Source organism: Nicotiana attenuata, chromosome 1, assembly GCF_001879085.1.
Source record: "Nicotiana attenuata strain UT chromosome 1, NIATTr2, whole genome shotgun sequence".
Taxonomy (NCBI): Eukaryota; Viridiplantae; Streptophyta; class Magnoliopsida; order Solanales; family Solanaceae; genus Nicotiana; species Nicotiana attenuata.
In genome coordinates, this window is record NC_031989.1 from 9,141,966 (window position 1) to 9,160,593 (window position 18,628).

The window sequence follows — 18,628 nt, forward strand, 5'->3', positions numbered from 1 at the left end:
ATACACAAGCCACAAACCGGAGAAGAAAGAACAACACTGTTTTCTTTAAAGATAATAATGGTTGCTGGATTGAAAACCAAAAGGCTATCATGGATCATGTGACCAATTATTTCCAAAACATCTTTACTACTTCCCATGAAGTCACTAGCTGGAAGTAGTTAAATGATACTAGTTCTAATTTTAGCAAATTAGACTTATCTTGCCTTGACAAACCCCTTAGAAATTATGATGTGAGAAGAGCTATATTCTCTTTCAACCCCACCAAGGCACCTGGCCCTGATGGGCTACACCTCCTTTTTTTTCAAAAATTCTGGCCTACTCTAGGTCATAAAGTCATTAAACTATGTCACGGGATTTTCAGCTCGAGAAAAATTCCGAGCGAGCTTAACAAGACATATGTTTGTTTAATCCAAAAATTCAACAATGCTAACAAACTACAAAACTTTAGACCTATCAGTCTTTGTAACACCCTTTATAAAGTAATTACCAAAATAATTGCTAATAGGCTTAAGCCTTTACTAAGTAGAATGGTTAGTGAACACCAAACTAGCTTTGTGAAACATAGAAGACCCAGTGATAATGCCATCATTATGCAGGAGGTCCTCAAACGTTTTAATAAACAAAAAAGGAAAGGAAATTGGCTCCTAAAGCTGGACCCAAATCACTTGAAATTTAAGTTTTGAACTCATCTTGATGATTCCAATCAATTGAGACAACACCCATTCCTAACAACTAACAAATCGGAAAACTTAATTTTTGAAATCGAATCTTGTCTTTTATTTTTCAAATCCTTAGTTAACCACTGAAATTCGGAAAAGAATTGAAGGAGAATAACAATAGTAGAGAAATTTTGTGGTGCAAAGGCTAACATGGGAAGGAGAAGAAGAACGAAGAAATAAGGGGAACGAAGAAAAAAGGGGAAGAAAGAAATAAGGAGTGGGCTAACTGGTGAAAATTAATTTTCAGATTATGTACAACCTGGGCTATATTGGGTAAGGGCTTCAAACATGGGCCATTTTCTTATGGGTTGTTGGGCCAAGTAACAAGGGATGTAATTCTCCCTATTAGATTATCCCTTATGCGTAGATTTAAAGTTTCAACTCTAACTATTATTTTTTCTAACAACGAACCATAAATACTTCAGTGCTTCTTCAAAATACTATTGATTGGCTTGAAGAAAAAAATCCCCTTTAGTAATTATATAACTCTAAAGTTTCTCTAAAATTTACTTGTTATTAAAAATAAGTGAAAATCATTTATACCCCCGAATCGATTCTTTTAAAATCAAAATCCTTCCTCTATGTTGAACATTTGTCATTCTCTCTCTCTTTTTTAAATGACTCTTCAAAATGCCTAATTTTCTATAATATTAGCATTTATTTCTCTAAATTTTTTTGTTTTTTTTACCTTTTTAGTATCATGATATTTTTCTCTTTTCTAATATCTACGCGCTGAACTTACCTATATAATGATTAAATTTTATTTTCAAATGAAAAAAAATGATAATCAAGAATATAATAAAATGGTGTTGAATAATGAAAAGAATGAGTAGAATAAACATTAAAATACAATAACTTACTCTTATGAATAATTTCATCAATAGCAATCAAACATTAATAATCTATTTAGGCAATCAAGAATAAAAGACGGTGAAAACCTTATAAATATATATTCAATGCATGTAATAAAAATTTATAATTATTAAAAGTAAAGAAAGATCTTATAACAGACTCCTAAAAGATTATCTATTTACCATCGAGAAAATGTAACTTAAATATATACTTAATGCATGTTATACTAAAATAAAAATCATAAAAGTATTGTAGATTTTGTGGTAATTTATAAAAGAGCTATTCTATTTATAATTTTATAAATTTGAATTATAACATATAATAAGGTATAACATAATTTAAATTATAAGTAAAATCATAAAAATAATATATAAAATAAAAAAGAATATGACATAGAGGAGGAACTGAAAACGACAAGGGCAAAATAGATATTGTGTAGGATGAGAGGGGAGGAGGAGAATGATAATTGTTTAAAGTTGAGAGGGGTTGATTTTTAAAGTAAAGTTAAGGGGTATGAACGATTTTCACAATTGTACTTTCTCTGTCCCAATATATGTGATGTACTGTCACGATCCGGATTTCCCACCCTCGGGAGTCGTGATGGCGCCTACTCGTGAAAGCTAGGCAAGCCGAGTGCTACAGATTTTATTACCCCTTTTCCTCAACCCTTTAACAATTACGAGTTAACACAGCGGAATAAAAATGTGGAAGACGAAATTTAATAGTTTAACTTAATACAAATACGATTCCATAACAATAATCCACCCAGGACTGGTGTCACAATCTCACGGACTATCTAAGAATACTACAAATAGGGTCTGAACAAAGAAAAATACATGTCTCTCTCTGAAATAAGTAAGAATTGAAGGAAATAGGATAGAAGGGGACGCCAAGGCCTGCGGACGTCTGCAGGACTACCTCGGGTCTCCGCTGGACTAAAGGCAGCAACCTCACAGTGGTCCAAATACTCCAGCACCGGGATCTGCACACAGTGCAGAGTGTAGTATCAGCACAACCGACCCCATGTGCTGGTAAGTGTCGAGCCTAACCTCGGCGAAGTAGTGACGAGGCTAGGACAAGACTACCAAATAAACCTGTGCAATTAAATCATATACGGCAAATAATGATAACAGAAACTAGCAGTTCAAGATGGGAAGGGTGAACATGCTGCGGGAATATCAAGTACTAACAGAATTTCAGTAGAGAAGCATAAAGAACACCATAATTCCATATCAGCAAGAATAAGGAAAACAGTAACAAGTGCACTGCATCACCCTTCGTGCTTTTACTCTCGTTCTCATCATAAGAATCAATATTCACTTTTATTCTTTCTTGTTGCGGCGTGCAACCCGATCCCAATCATATAATACTGTTTCGGCATGCAACCCGATCCCAATCACATAATAATGTTGCGCCGTGCAACCCGATCCAATCATATAATAATGTTGCGGCGTGCAACCCGATCTCAATATACGAATCAACTCAATCACAAATGAATCCCGGCAAGGGAACAATAGTATAACTAAAATATCCCGACAAGGGAAACAATATCATAAGCAATAACATCCTGGCAAGGGAAACAATATCATAAACAATAACATCCCGGCAAGGGAAACAATATCATAACTCATCTCGTTTCCACAATCACTTCACAACATAAGTCTCAACTTGAGCCAATGCTCAACAATGGTCAATTACCAAGAATACTTTCATAAGCCTTGTTCAACATTTATAATCATCATATTAAGCATGAACAATACATAACAGAGTCACAACAATCATAGTATAAGACTCACGGGCATGCTTGACACCAACGTATAGATACTCGTCACCGCACCTATACGTCGTACTCAACACTTAACACATAGCAAATAAGACCACAACTCCTATTCCATCAAGCTAAGGTTAGACCAAACACTTACCTCAATGCCATGAACACAATCAAGCCTCAACTACCGCTTTACCTCTCGATTCCACTTCCAATTCGCTTGTATCTAGTTACAATTTACTTAACTATATCAATAAATGCTAAATAAACCAATTCTAATGCATGAAAATAGGTTTTCTAATGATTTCCCCAAAAAGTCAAAAATCGCCCCCGGGCCCGCTTGGTCAAAATCCGAAGTTCGAACTAAAACCCGATCACCCATTCACCCACGAACTCAAATATATAATTTGTTTTAAAATAGGACCTCAAATTGAGGTCCAAATCCCCAAAATTTGAAAATCCTAAGTTCTACCCAAAATCACCCAATTTCCCGTGAAAACCCCTTGATTTTGAAATGAAATCATGTAAAAAGATGCTATGGATTGAAGAAAATAAGTTAGAAATTATTTAGTAATGATTTGGAGAAGAATCTTTCTTTGGAAAATCGCCGAAGAGAGTTTAGGGTTTGAAAGAGTTTGAAAAATGGATGAAATCCCGTCAAAATCTCATTTAGCAGGTCTCAAATGTCGCAATTGCGACCAGAATTTGCAATTGCGACAAGGGTTCGCAATTGCAAACCCCTTTGGAATCCTGTCATCTTCGCAATTGCGAAGGAAATCATCGCATTTGCGATGGGCAGGCTTCGCAATTCCCACCCAGGGCTCGCATTTGCGAAGAGGGCCTGCCCAGGCTTGGTTCGCATTTGCGACACTGGGATCGCAATTCCCAACCCTGAGCAGCTCGCATATTCGAGGCCTGATCTCGCAATTAGGCCTGTTACGCAGCTGCAACATACTAGCAATTTCCATAAGTCCAATTTCACTCTGTGGCCTATCCGAAACTCACCCGAGCCCTCGGGGCTCCAAACCAATCATGCACGCAAGTCTAAAAACATCATACGGACTTGCTCGTGCGATCAAATCATCAAAATAACTTCAACAACTATGAATTCAACCTCAAATTCATAAAATTACTCAAGAACATTGAAATTCTCATTTTCTTAACTAAAGGTCCGATTTATACCAAACGAACTCCGATTGTTACCGAACTTCACAGATTCGACTTAATTATTATTTTAAACCTGTGCCGGGCTCCGGAACCAAAATACGGGCCCGATACCATAAAATTCAAACATCTTTAAATTTCGATAAACTCTTATATTTTCAGTTAAACAATTTCTTTCAAAAATTCATTTCTCGAGCTTGGGACCTCGGAATTCAATCCCGGGCATACGCCCAAGTCCCATATTTTTCCGAAATATTGACCGAAGTCAACTTAAATTCAATTTTAAAGGCAAAATTAGCATTTTCCTCAAATTTTCACATAAAAACCTTCCGGATGTACGCTGGACTGCGCACACAAATCGAGGTAAGACAAAAGGAGGTTTTTAAGGCCTCGGAACACAAAATTGACTTTCAAAACGAGTGATGACCTTTTGGGTCATCACATGTACTATGACTAAGTACGAAAACCTTTTAAAATATGTATCTAAAACAAGTCATAGATATTTGTTTGATTATAAATCATTTTATAAAGATAAAGTAAGAAGTATAAAAAAAATTCTAAACATTGAATTGAGACAAGATACAAGTAAAGCATCAGTTTAGAAGAACTTGAGTCTGTTCTACTCAAACTAGTTGTGCATGTATAAGAACATAATCATCATACTTATAACATTTTGGAATAATCTCTTCCAATATTCAAATGTCCCAAAAAAGACATTTTCTATTGTCTACGCCCTCAGTTTTTGACCCCATTCTACAGTAGGAATCCCCAAGTACATGAATTTTACTTTGGAATATTGAAAGTAAAAAAGCACTCTTGAATTGGCCGAGAAGAGGGGCCTTGATTTCTTATAACTTTGGCAACTTTCATCATTCAATCTTTAGTGGTACTATGTTTTTAGCTGAAATATTGCGATTTATATTATTATTTTTTTAATCTCAACCAACTGTAGATTTATTCTTAAAAGTAAATGTTGACACTTGAAACTCAATACATGTCCATAAATAAATCGCTAATTATGAAATAAAAATCCTCCTATTAAGAAAGACTTCGACACACTAGCAAATGTCATCTAGTTGGCTTCCCTCCCATTTTTCTTTCTTTTATTAAGTGCTTGTAATCATATTTGTGGCCACACTTTTTGACTTTCTATGTTTTCATTTTTTATCTTCTCAAGTGAGTCTCAACTCTTGGTCTTTCATTATGACAATGGATTTGCTTTTTTTACAAAGTGATGATGATAAAAGAAACGTGACATCTTTTTTATATACGGAGGATTCAATATCGTAGGTAGCATCTGCATTGCCCCACTTTATCCTAAAATACAAATAACAAAATAAATATTTAAGGTTCCCAGAGACTTATCCTCTATTAGAATATTTTGACTGATGACATCTCAAAGCAGGAAGCTATTACCAATCAATAGAATATTATGTTTTCTAGGAGTAGCTAGGCTTCAGTGGCATATTTCCTCTTTTAAATCTGATTCTTATGGTCCTTACCCACAAAGTAGGGGTAAAATCTACGTACAAATTAACCTCCTCAGACCCACGGTATGGGATATTATTGGGTACTCCCTCCGGTCCAAAAAAGTGATTTTTTGGATGTTTTCACACAGATTAAGAAATCCACCTTTTAGCATTAATTAGCAATGGAATTGACCATATTAACCTTTAGTATCTCACATAAACACTTCTAACACATATTCCACCACTATTTACTCCAAGGACAATGTAAGAAAAAAATAATTAATTCATTCTTGAAATCTGGAAAATCACTTATTTTGGACCACAAGAAAAAGGCCAAAAAATCACTTATTTTGGACCGGAGGGAGTATATTGTCATTGTTCATATACTCCTTTATGCTCATTGTCAGATTTTTAACCTTTGACGAATGTCTATCGAAAACAGCCTCTCTACCTCGCCAGATACGAGTAAGGTCTGCGTACACACTACCCTCCCCAGACCCCACTTGTGGGATTATACTGGGTATGTTATTGTTTAAATGCTCACACAATTCCCTTCCAAAAGCATAAAAGATTTAAAGGATTAGAAGAAAAGGAAGTAGAGAGCAGATACAATTAAAGCACGGAGATGTTTGGCCAAAATAATATTTCATTATTTGCAAATACTGAACTTCAATGCTGGTAAAATCTTTAAAAACATGTGAAGAGTATCTAAAGTGAAATAGCAAAGACAGCATACAAAATCAGATGTAGTAATCTTTCACAAAACGATGTGAAATTATGGAGGTAGAAATAATCCACAATAACTTTTGACTTAACCAATTTGATGAGAGGATACAGGAGCCGTAAGAAGTACTTGTGATCAATCTGCAAAGACATTTTATAACATATAGGATACTGGCTCTGGCGAACGACAACAAAAAAAAAACCTTCCAAAGCACATGAAATGTGTCGCTTATGAGAAAATCTAGCAATTTAAGAGCATGTCTTTTAACTGGAATCTACCTTGCCTTATGCCAGAAAAATCATGGGAGAATTTTTTTCCGTCGACGTGGGGTCTCTCTTTTGACAAACATCTTCTCGAACTCATCAAGGGGTCGACTGGAACCATCAGGTTGACTAATGAACTTCCAACCACCACCATTCCCACGCTTGCCACGAGATCCTAGCTTCTCAACAGTGAAATTCCAGCCATTTGAAGGACGCCTGCGGCTATACTTGTGGCATTTCACTTTATTCGCCATCTAAAACCAAAGCAAAACCGCGTAGCCCAGAGTTAGTAAAAAAGAAAAATAGTACACATAACAGATCAAAACCTTAATTTGCTGCAACAATAATTCACATCATTACAGTTACAACTTATTGTTTCATTTGGTTCCTTAGACATGCTAACCTTCATCTTGTTGAAGTTCATCCTTTGGACAAACTCTTGATACAGCATCTCATCTTCCTTCATTGATATTTCATAGTGCACCTCGTCAGGATCCCTGGTAGTCCCATCCCAACCCTCAGGCATGACCTTGAAGTCAGGTTTATAAGGAAGAGTTGCAACATGAAATTCCCTGTCATGAGAATTGAAAAATCTGCACAAGGAAGATATTATTGTCATCACAGGTTTGGTTAATAAAGTGATCATTTTCATAACAGTGTCCAGGCGACCAGCACAAACATATTGCTAGACTATCGCAAGCATGCCCGTGCTCAGCACGGGCCCAACAGTAGGGCTTTCACCATGATATTGCTGAAGAAAAAGATGCCATGAGAAAATGAAGTAGAATTATAAAGTATTTTTCAAGATAGATAAAGTTGAACATTGCTAGAGAAGATCTATAGTAAAAAATATTGAGATTACATAAGACAACAATACGAAGAGGTTATTTCTACCACTCACCAAAACATCTCAAGGCAAAGTTGCTGCATTCAAATGAGGTCAATTAATACTGTATTTTTCAGAATAAATAAACTGGTCTTCATGAGTGGAACAATATAAGTTGTTTTAGCAACAGGAATAGCGCTAGAGCGCACACACATTGCCACTTAGAAGGAACCTAAAACAAATGCAATACAAGCATTTTATACTAAAGATGTGCATACATTACATGTTCCCACACAACAACTTCCACTGTATGAGTTTATTTCCTCCTCTAAGCTACAAAATAACATCGACAGGATATATGATAGTTGGTTCCACTTTCTTGACCGTCCATATTATACATCATACAGCTTGTGTCCGACAAAAGTTGTGAGAGAAGTGCTGTTGCATACGGTTTGACAATGAAGTCTTTAACCACATCCGTTAAAGTTTAACTTCTTCGAAGTAAGATTGGTGGATTTTCCAGAATTTATTTAGCTTCCGAACACATACCTTCTAGGTTAGTCCTAAACAATTCTTTCATAGTGGCATAAATGAAATTTAACCATGTAATAATGAGAATATGTGTGTTTATCCATCCAGCAAATAAAGAACCACGAAAGTGAACAATCAAATCCAATAACAGTTATGAATCTAGAGTGATGATTCGCTATGGAAAAACATAAAGTGGAGCAAGGCTTTTCCCATGGTCTACTTGAAGTTGACACTCCTAAAAACTTTTTTGTTCAAAAAGACATTTAAAGATAAGTTGTCTGTAATATGCTTCGACAAGTGGCTAAAACAAGCTGACACAGAGTAAAATTGACTATTAGGACTAGAACCAAACACACAGTTAGTACTTTAGATACTGATACTAAAGTGAGAACAACTTAGAGAGTGGATATAGGAGATCAGAAGCTCTTTTTAGTGTCTCTACTAAGTCTAACTATTAATTGGCTGCATACTTTCCCAAACCCAAACAATTTCCTCCACAGCAAGCCTTTATAACTTGTCTCAGAATCTTTTGGTACTCCACTGTATCACCATATGATCTTTTCAGCTCAACCAAGTTGAAGGACGGAGTAATTTCAAATATTTCCACATCAATGGACTCATTCAATCCCCTAATCTTATAAATCCAGCTTCTTTCTTCACTACTTCCAGCTTTAGTTTCGGGCAAACTTTCTCAAGTTTGGACATGATAGAAGAAGGGGGCTTCATTGAAGTGAGCTGCACTTCTCCTTCTAATCATTTCCTAGGAACCAACCAGACAAGTCAAACCCAGTTAAAAAAGAGATGATGTAAAATGCATTTAGATTTGTAGGTTTTGGCAAAGATGATGTAAAATGCATTTAGATTTGTAGGTTTTGGCAAACTCTAGTTTCAACACAGAGGAAGAGATATTGTTATTCGTACAGGCACCGATAATAGCATTGGCATCTAAGCTAAACTTTTACTTATCTTCTAATTTGGTTCCCGCATTGCTTGAATCCAACCTTTTCTAAACCAGGAGCTTTTACTTTTTTGTCAATGGAAATCCTTGTATGAGGTTTGGGTCAAGGATCCTAGAAAGGAATTTCCGCACTTCTAGTGGGAACCGATTAGGGCATTTGAACTCAGCCCTCTTGATCTCCCTATGCATCTCCATAAGATTTGAGTCATGGAATGGGAGATAACCGACCAACCAGACAAATAAGATCACCCCATAACACCAGATGTCAGCTTTGGCACCATCACATAAGCTGGGGCTCCGCAGGTTGTGTGGAGTAAGCCCTCCATATATATATATATATATATATATATATATATATATATATATACACACACACACACACATACGCACAAGTCCTGCTAACATACTACATGAAGGCACTATGTTAGCAATGTACCTATTTTTGAGTTCACCAAAATACCCTTATTATTTATTGCCAGCACATTACATGTAGGGACTTTTTTGTCCTTTCAATCACATACCCCAATTCTTCTCTACAATTTTCACTCCTCACACCCATTTCTTCTCCCCAATGCCTCCGACACAGTGCTCCTCAGAATCCTCTTTCCTCCATTAAACAAGCAGTCTGTTATGGGTGGCTCTTTACTTCCATTAAGTTCAACCATAATGGCAAAAACAAAAGCCTTTTTGCCATTGCTCATTACTGCTAGTCTGCTACTTTTTTCAAAGCTATTCCTTTCTCCTTATAGAATTCTTCATTTTGAAATTTGAGGTTGCCTCCATTAGAGCTCCCTGACCTCTTTCCTCTTAAGAATTTATTGCTTCTTGCTAAAAAGTTTAACTACAATCTTTTTGTTTCTGCTAACTAATTTATGGACTTTCTGTTGAGCCGAGGGACTCCCGGAAACAGCCTCTCTACCCTTCCGGGGTAGGGGTAAGGTCTGCGTACACTCTACCCTCCCCAGACCCCACTAGTGGATTTTACTGGGTATGTTGTTGTTGTTGTTGTTGTTGTTGTTGTAATTTATGGATTCGATAGTTGAAGTAGAAATTGTAGTTCTATAAAAATTCCTGATAAGATAAGTGAGAATTGCAGAAGAAAGTGCAGTTATGGCAAAATTCCTCAAAAACAAATGAGAAATTGCATAGCCAGCTTCGGACAAGAACTTTTCTATACGGAGGAAATCGGAGATGGGTTTGGGAAATTGTAAATAGAGAATTTCAGGCGAAAGACGAAAAGGTCCCTGTTTTGGTGAACTATATTTTGGTGAACTCAAAAATGGGTACACTGCTAACATACTACCTTCATGTAGTATGTTAGCAAGACCAATATTTATATAGGTAATGAAACAAGCATCCAGATATGGAAATATCATCAAAATCTATGGCTATATTAGACAATCTGATGGGAGACATGTTTGAGAGAATTGCAGCGGCAGCAGCAACGTTGTCAAGGTACATACGACAAACAATGTTGTCGTCAAATGAAATTCAGGGTGCTGTGAAGATGGTCTTACCAGGAGAACTAGGGACTAAAGCTGTAACTAGTTATGTTACCAGTGTTGCTAAGACAAGTTCAAGACTATTTTGTTACTTCAAACTATTTCCCACCAATCTCATTGTCACATTGTGGTCAGCCAATAATTATGTCACTGATACCTGAGAAAATATATCGAACGCATGCTCTTTTAATATTCTGAATGCCCTAAAAGAAACAAATAACAGAATTATATAGATACAGCCAGTGACAAACCCAACTACATAATATGAATTCTAAAAGTTTTCAGCCTCAGCTTCACTCAATCAGCAATAAGCCACTACTGAAGCCAATTTGCATAGACATTGGACTAACAATCATATACGGCACTAATACCAATGCTGGTGTAACAAAACCGCATTATTAGTACTTTTTTTATAAGGTAAAATTTTATTAAAAGGTACCAAGATGGTACAAAAAAGGTACAAAAGAACAGATTAAACTTGGACAAAAGTAATACGCAACGACAAAAGCTCGAATGATTCGGAGGAATGACTTACTCTGGGCATGTATCAAGCAAGAGCTCTACAGAGTCATCTAATGGACGTCCAAGCTTCTTCTCTTCCTCCTCCTCAAGTTCCTTAAGCCACAGAATTGCATGAACCCTCTGCCTCATGATCCTGTAATCTTTTGCTAAGCGCTCAACAGTATACAACTCTGGATTCTCCTTATGCTTCTTGTACATTTCTGTCTTCTCTGAATCCTTCAAATAAGACCCCCTTGCACCTGGCTCCATTACCTGCTCCAATAACACCAAATTTTAATAATCCATCATAGTTGGGAAGGATACTACCAATTCATACCCTTATTTCTTCATCGAGTTCTTAATGTTGTAACATAACCAACAACAGGAAATTTAATTTCTCCCTATCCCATTTTATAAGCTAATGAAAAAGAGATTCCTTGACTATGATGACTACAGTTTTTCAATACATATTTGAACACTTTTTAAGTTTGATTTGCAATATTACGCCATATGCAATTTCTTAATACGTTACTTTATTTTCAAAAGGAGGAGAGTATTTTTTTTTTCCCCCAAAAAAAGGTATAGAGGCAGGAGAGTATAATTACAAAGTATTTATTATGGTCTTTTCCCTTTTCCAAAGGCCATTATAGATCAGTGTGCGACAGTGTACTTGGTTTGGTGATCAAAGTTAGTGTCGCCTGGTATAATGGCCTTTGGAACAGAGAAGTCATAATAAACACTTAGGGGTCGTTTGGTCGGGAAACAAGTTATCCCAGGATTAATTATCCCGGGATTGTTACCTCACCCTCCCATAAGGATAAAAATAACACTACAATCACAGGATAACTAATCCAGGAACTAGTTATATCGCGATTTTATCCAAACCAAACGTGAGATAAACTCATCTCAAATTTAATCCAGGGATTAATTATCCCTTATCCCTCGTACCAAACGAGCCCTTAGTAATTAATACTCCCTTCCTTTCAATTAATGTGAACCTATTTCCTTTTTATTCGAATGAACCCACCTAATAAGAAAACTCTTAATTATAGGATTCCATTATTACCTTACTGAGAAGCTTTCATTTTTTGGTAATTAAGAATTTAATTAATAACCAAGTGAATATATACAAACCCACAGCCAAGCCATCTCAGCTTGCTGTCAATCAGTATCTCAAACAGTGTAATCAAAGGCGAAAAGCTCTAAAACGCGATCTAGGCATGTTGGGGCTTTAAGCCCAAAGCGTAATTAAGTGTGAGATTTAGTAAAAAATGGTTCAATAAAGGAAAATCTAAAAATATACATGTAATTTAAGAAAAAAATAACAAATTCATTCATAACGTTTTCCTTAACAACTAATACACTTTTTTGCTGATTATATTTGTTGTTTAGTACCGCTCAATTCAAGATAAAACTCATGGACAATGTGTACGTATGCCTTAGTGCCTTGCCTACACTGGAGCGCAGCTTAAGCGAGGCAAAACGTCCTCCCCAAACTTTTCTGAGCTTCAAGTCTTAAGCACGCCTTAAATGAGCCTTTGACAACACTAATATCAAAACAAAAGAAACCCTCTGCTAATAATAAGAGCGAAGAAGCACACCTCCTAGGGAGGATTTCTTCTTACCCTTTTACCTAAAATAGCAGAAGCACAAAATCAAATTGAATTTATCCAACCACTCTAAAAACAAGAACAACAACAACAACATACCCAGTATATTCCCAAGGTGGAGTCCGGGGAGAGTAGACTGTACGCAGACCTTACCCCTACCTAATGAAGGTAGAGAGGTTGTTTCCAATAGACCCTCGGCTTACTCTAAAAGACAATTTTTTGCAAAAATCTCCTAGACACTACAGAGGCTCTAATGTGACAGACACAAACTATTTCCTAGGCTATGTTGTCTGCACTTCTTTCTTCTTTGTTGAAAACTCTGTTGTTTCTCTCTTTACAAATTGAATAAATAACTTCAGTAGCCACATGTTTGAGTACTTGAGCTCTAGTGGGTTTCCCCTTAGTCTTAGATGGTATCATATGTTTTTACACTACAAGTTTTAAAAAATTTCTAGCCACACAAATGTTATGGCATGTTTACAACCACATGTTTCAAAAGTCTTTCTGTTTTTCTAAAACTCTATGCACAGTCAAATAGGTTTACATAATTGAAACGTAGGGAGAAATAAACTTCAAAATTAGCTAGTGAATGGAAACTAAACAATCTGACCCTTGTACAACGAACCACATAACGAATTTTGGGAACAAAGCAAGTACCATACACTATCTCTAATCAATCTAGACCATACATACTTCCAGAATTATCAAAATTCTGATTCAAACTATAAAAGTTCACCTTACTTTTTGTATAGTTTCTAAGTACGCAAACTTAATACACAAAAAATTCAAGAAAACTAATTCTGGATCAACCCAAAATTAGACAATTCAACCCTATATGCTCAAACACCCATCCTAGTAAACAGTGGTAGATCAGAAATCCTAACAAGGGGATTCAAAAAATAAAAAAATGCCACACCTAGGATTCAACTTATGACCTAAAAACAATTTTTGAACCCTCTTACCACTAGTTTTAAAGCTCCCTTATGTCAAGGGGATTCAAAAACTCATATATTTAAAGTTCCCTATTTGCGCAGTATAAGTTTCCAACATTCATTGAGCTTATTAGCCCATCACTGCTAGTAAGTAAGGCATAAACCTATAAATTCTAATAAGCCTACACTATTCTTACTCATACCAACATCGTTTCTAATTAAAACTACAAACAATTAAAATCCAAAAAATAAAAGCATTAAAGAAAAAAAGAGTTTTACTTTTTAAATCTCGCAGTGCAAAAAATTAACTAAATCAAATTTTTGCAGTATCTTTTTTAATGACAGATGTGTCCAGGCTAGCTTGCCTGCACCTTGACTATTGCACTGAGTACCTGCTAGCTGCTATCACGCAGGTACCGGGTAACTCTGCCCACAAGGCTTAGACAAATGTTTGCAATATTTAATCAGTTAAGAGTGCATTATCAAGGAATTGTTCACACTGAACATGGAATGATAACCTAAAAACTATGGTACTAACCTGTCCTAACGGATGTTTAAAAAAAATCTTTACACTGCAATGTATACAAGATAAATTAAAAAACAAGGGAAGCTTCTATTTGCTGTTTTTTATCATTTAAGATATCAGGTAAGTGTCTACACTAAACACGGGTTTAATAACCTAAAATTTATGCTAGACCAATGTAGTTAAAAAAAAAAATCTTTACTCAGCAATGCATATTAATCAAATTCAAAAATAGGGAATTTTTATTTTTGTGACCTGCTTCATCAAAACACTGATATCCTTCATCCGCGAATCCCATCCATCAACAAAAGCTTTCCCTTTTCGATTCTCGGCTTGAAGCTCCTTCACTTTATCCATTTCTTCATCAGTCCACCTAGCTGAACTGAATCCCCCAACAGATGGGCCGCCAGATGGTACATTTATGGGGGCCGGACCCGGAACCGGACCCGAACCCATTTGTCGGCCCACAACTTCTCCATCAAAATGCTCCTTTGTTAAACCAGTAGACCATGAGTTTGAACCCACATCCCAACCCAAATCTTCTGTAGATGATCCGGTGCCTCCGAAATTGGAACTCCAATCATTATTGCCAGTAGAAAAGGGTTTGATAAAGTTGAAGTTTTTTAAGGGTTTAGGAATTGGGTTTTGCGACAAGTTTGTTAAGATTCGTTGAAGAGCTCGCATTTCTGAATCCTGTAAAATAAAACCCTAAAGATGAACTCAGTGAGTTAACGAAGCTACTATATGGTAGTATTCTGTTTTTTTGAGTGTTCGGGCGAGAGAAAGGAAGAAGTTAGAGAAGTGAAGGGTTTAAGGGATTCCCCTCATTATTTTACTTTTTTTTTCTTTTTCACGATTGATTGGGTTTAGAAAAAAGGGTGGAGAAAGAAAAAAAGACAGAAAATGATTTATTTATTTTTTTAAAGGGGGTCTATTATGTTTGGCGTAAATTCAAAATGGTCCATAAATATAATTTAAGCAATTTTTGTGACTAAGGGGTCGTTTGGTAGGATGGATAAGCAAATATAATCCTGGATAAAAATTTAGTTACCATTTAATCGGGGCAAGTGCACGGATAGTTATTCTCAAGGATACTATTTAGAGATTAACCAGTATTTATTTTGTCCTAAAATTTTAAACTGAAAATCTTAACTTCTACATAATTTTAAGACATTTTGTCCTGAAAATTTGAGCTGAAAAGCTGAAAACACTAGCTAATTACTAAATAGCAGCCCTTTAGAGTGGCTACTTGGTGTCATTTCTACCACTTTATCCCTTGTTTGATTACTAATCCAGTAGTCCTGGATAAGTTATTCCATGATTAAAAAATAGTACTTTGATAACTTATACCTGCCAGAGGGTGGAATAATAATCCGGATAAGTTATCCCAAGATAAAGCTGTAAAATAGACAATTCTGAGATTAATATAACATAACAAACAGTCAATATGAAATAATACCAAGATAATTAATCCTAGCATAACTAATCTCAGTATAACTAATCGCAGCATAACTTGTCTTCAAACCAAACCACCCCTGAGATTTAAAAGTGAGCAATTTTGACTCTATCGAATAGTTAACAAAATTGGTGTGAGAAAAACTATTTAACCAACTTCAAAAATTGCACCAGACACCAAAAACAAATTAAAAAATAATGGAATTTGAATTGTATACGGGTAAAATCGGGCTCATGGTACATCCGGCTCCGACAAGGTAAGCCAAGCTCGAGACATGATGACAAAAGACCGAAATCGAGGCAAAGGTCTCATCGAGTCAGAATTCGGGGGAATGACGCCCACCCTCGAGAATATCGGGGTCATGGTTCGGGATCGGTCCTAGCCTTGAACGACTTCGAAGAACATTGTCGGGCAACCAAGCACGGCCAACAGAAGGCCGTAATATCCGTGACCGGCCGGATATCACTGCGGGGATCTCGGCATGTATCGATGAAGAACCGGCAATCAGTTAATCAGAAGATTTTTTTACCTGTTATAGAGTTGTACCTAGAGTAGGACTCCCCTACTATATAAAAGGGGTCTGATAATTCATGACACACGTTGTAACACACATTTCAAAGCAATACATTATTATTTTACTGTTATCAAAGCTCTTTTTCTTGTTCATCAGTACAGGACACTATGAGCCCAGATCGAGGGTGAACGTTACACTAAGGCTATGATCATTCTTCTCGTGTGGTTCGAATTTACTATATCTTTACTTGTTCATTCTAATTTAATTTATCGTTTTGTATCAAATTAATCTGAGTATCTTTAAAACCATTTACAAATTTAATTGTTATCCGATTTTGAGGGTAAACAGTTTGGCGCCCACCGTAGGGCTAAGGATAATAGCGGCTGTTTGACACAAATTCCCATAACACACCCTATTTTACACTTGTTCTTTGGAGTATCTTTGATTTCAAGTTAAAGTTTGGAATGTCGAACTCCCAGCCTGGCCCTCTAAACGTGGATGCTGAATCCGGCCACCATGGCAAGAACAACAATGTTACACCCGGTAACGAGGTGCCCCAGTCGGTCTCAACGGAGTTCCAGCCGTAGACCCAATCGATGCTAGCTCGTATGTGGTCATCAATGTAAATTTCCCTACCGATCCTGAGAACAGGGTCCACAGGGAAGTCCTATCGATTGCCCAAAATACGCACAACAGTGAAGGTGATGGGATCAATTTACGGGTGATCTTCGAAACATTACAGGCTCAACAAGCAGCGATAGCCCAATTACAGAACCAAAGCCACGCGCCGAGCAGAATTGAGCCGAGCCATCCCGGGAAGTCACCCGCAGAAATGAACCGGTCATGGAGAGGCCGAATGAAAATGAATTAGGGACCAACCCCGAGATCATAAAAATGCTCAAGGAGCTGACAAAACGCGTAGAATCGGGAAAGAAGAAAATCAAAGCTAATGACAAAAGATGGAAACCTATAATTCCAGGGTCGACCAAATCCCAGGATCACCATCGATATTAAAAGTCCTGGATTCCAAGAAGTTTGTTCAAAAACCTTTTCCTACGAGCGCATCTTCGAAGTTCATCCCTAAAAAGTTCCGCATGCCCGAGATTCCTTAGTACAACGGAACAACCAACCCAAATGAGCATGTGACCTCCTACACGTGCGCCATTAAAGGGAACGACTTGGAGGATGATGAGATCGAGTCTGTCGTGCTGAAAAAGTTTGAGGAAACTCTATCAAAGGGAGCTACGATATGGTATCACAACCTACCTCCTAATTCTATTGACTCGTTTGCTATGCTTAAAGATTCCTCCGTAAAAGCAAATGCCGGGGTTATCAAGGTCGAGACCAGGAAGTCAGACCTTTTCAAAGTGAAATAGAGGGATAATGAGATGCTCAGAGAATTCATGTCCCAGTTTCAAATGGAACGGATGGACCTGCCTCCGGTCGTGGACGATTGGGCCGTTCAGGACTCCACCCAAGGACTCAATGTTCGAAGCTCGTTGGCTTTACAGCAGTTGAAACAAAATCTAGTAGAATATACGGTTGTTACTTGGGCCGACGTACATAACTAGTATCAATCAAAAATCAGGGTCGAAGATGATCAGCTTGGGGCCCCTTCCGGGTCCATTTATCCCGTCAGAGCTGTCGATAGAGTAAAGAGAGACGTTGATCATGAACCAAGATCAAACAAGGATCGGTATCAGCCATACAATGGAGACCGAAGTGGTAATGGGTCTAGGGAAACCATGTGAGAAGTGAAAGGAGGAGCGATCGAGGTCAAAACAACCGGGGACTCATGAGAAAAAACAGTTTCGGCAGGCCCATTGGGCCTAAGGAAGCGCCAAGGTTATGAGGCCATTTGGTGTCTTTGATGCGTCCGATGGCAGATACAATGGCGGCGGTATCGATGTTAAAGTTGTACTCCGACCTCTATAGTCTGATACAGCCCAAAGGGATCCTAACCTAATGTGCAAATATCATGGCACTCACGGCCACAGAACAGAGGATTGCCGACAATTAAGAGAGAAAGTAACCCGGCTATTCAACAACGAAGGTGAGCACGTAATTTTTTTCCTACGAAAATACTCCTACGAAATCCACAAAAATAAATTTTTCTAATTATTTTTAATTTTATAAAATTTTAGGAATTTCTTTTTAATTGTTTGCTTGCATTTAGTTACATATTTGTGCATATTTAATGTTTCAAAATAATAGAAAGTACCATAAAAATGTTCAATTCCTCATTGCATAGTATTTTAGATTTAGTTGTATTTTAAGATTTAATCACATATTAATTACATAATTGATAAATGAAAT

General features: G+C 36.9%; 1 protein-coding gene across 1 annotated transcript; it reads right to left on the reverse strand.

Annotated features, from left to right (window-relative positions):
- On the reverse strand, positions 6,636–15,187 carry LOC109235963. The gene is made up of 4 exons (XM_019402221.1): positions 14,598–15,187; positions 11,312–11,550; positions 7,363–7,552; positions 6,636–7,213 (listed from the first exon to the last, which is right to left on the reverse strand). Exons 1-4 carry the CDS (start codon positions 15,024–15,026, stop codon positions 6,995–6,997), a joined length of 1,077 nt encoding a protein of 358 aa, XP_019257766.1. The 5' UTR covers positions 15,027–15,187; the 3' UTR covers positions 6,636–6,994.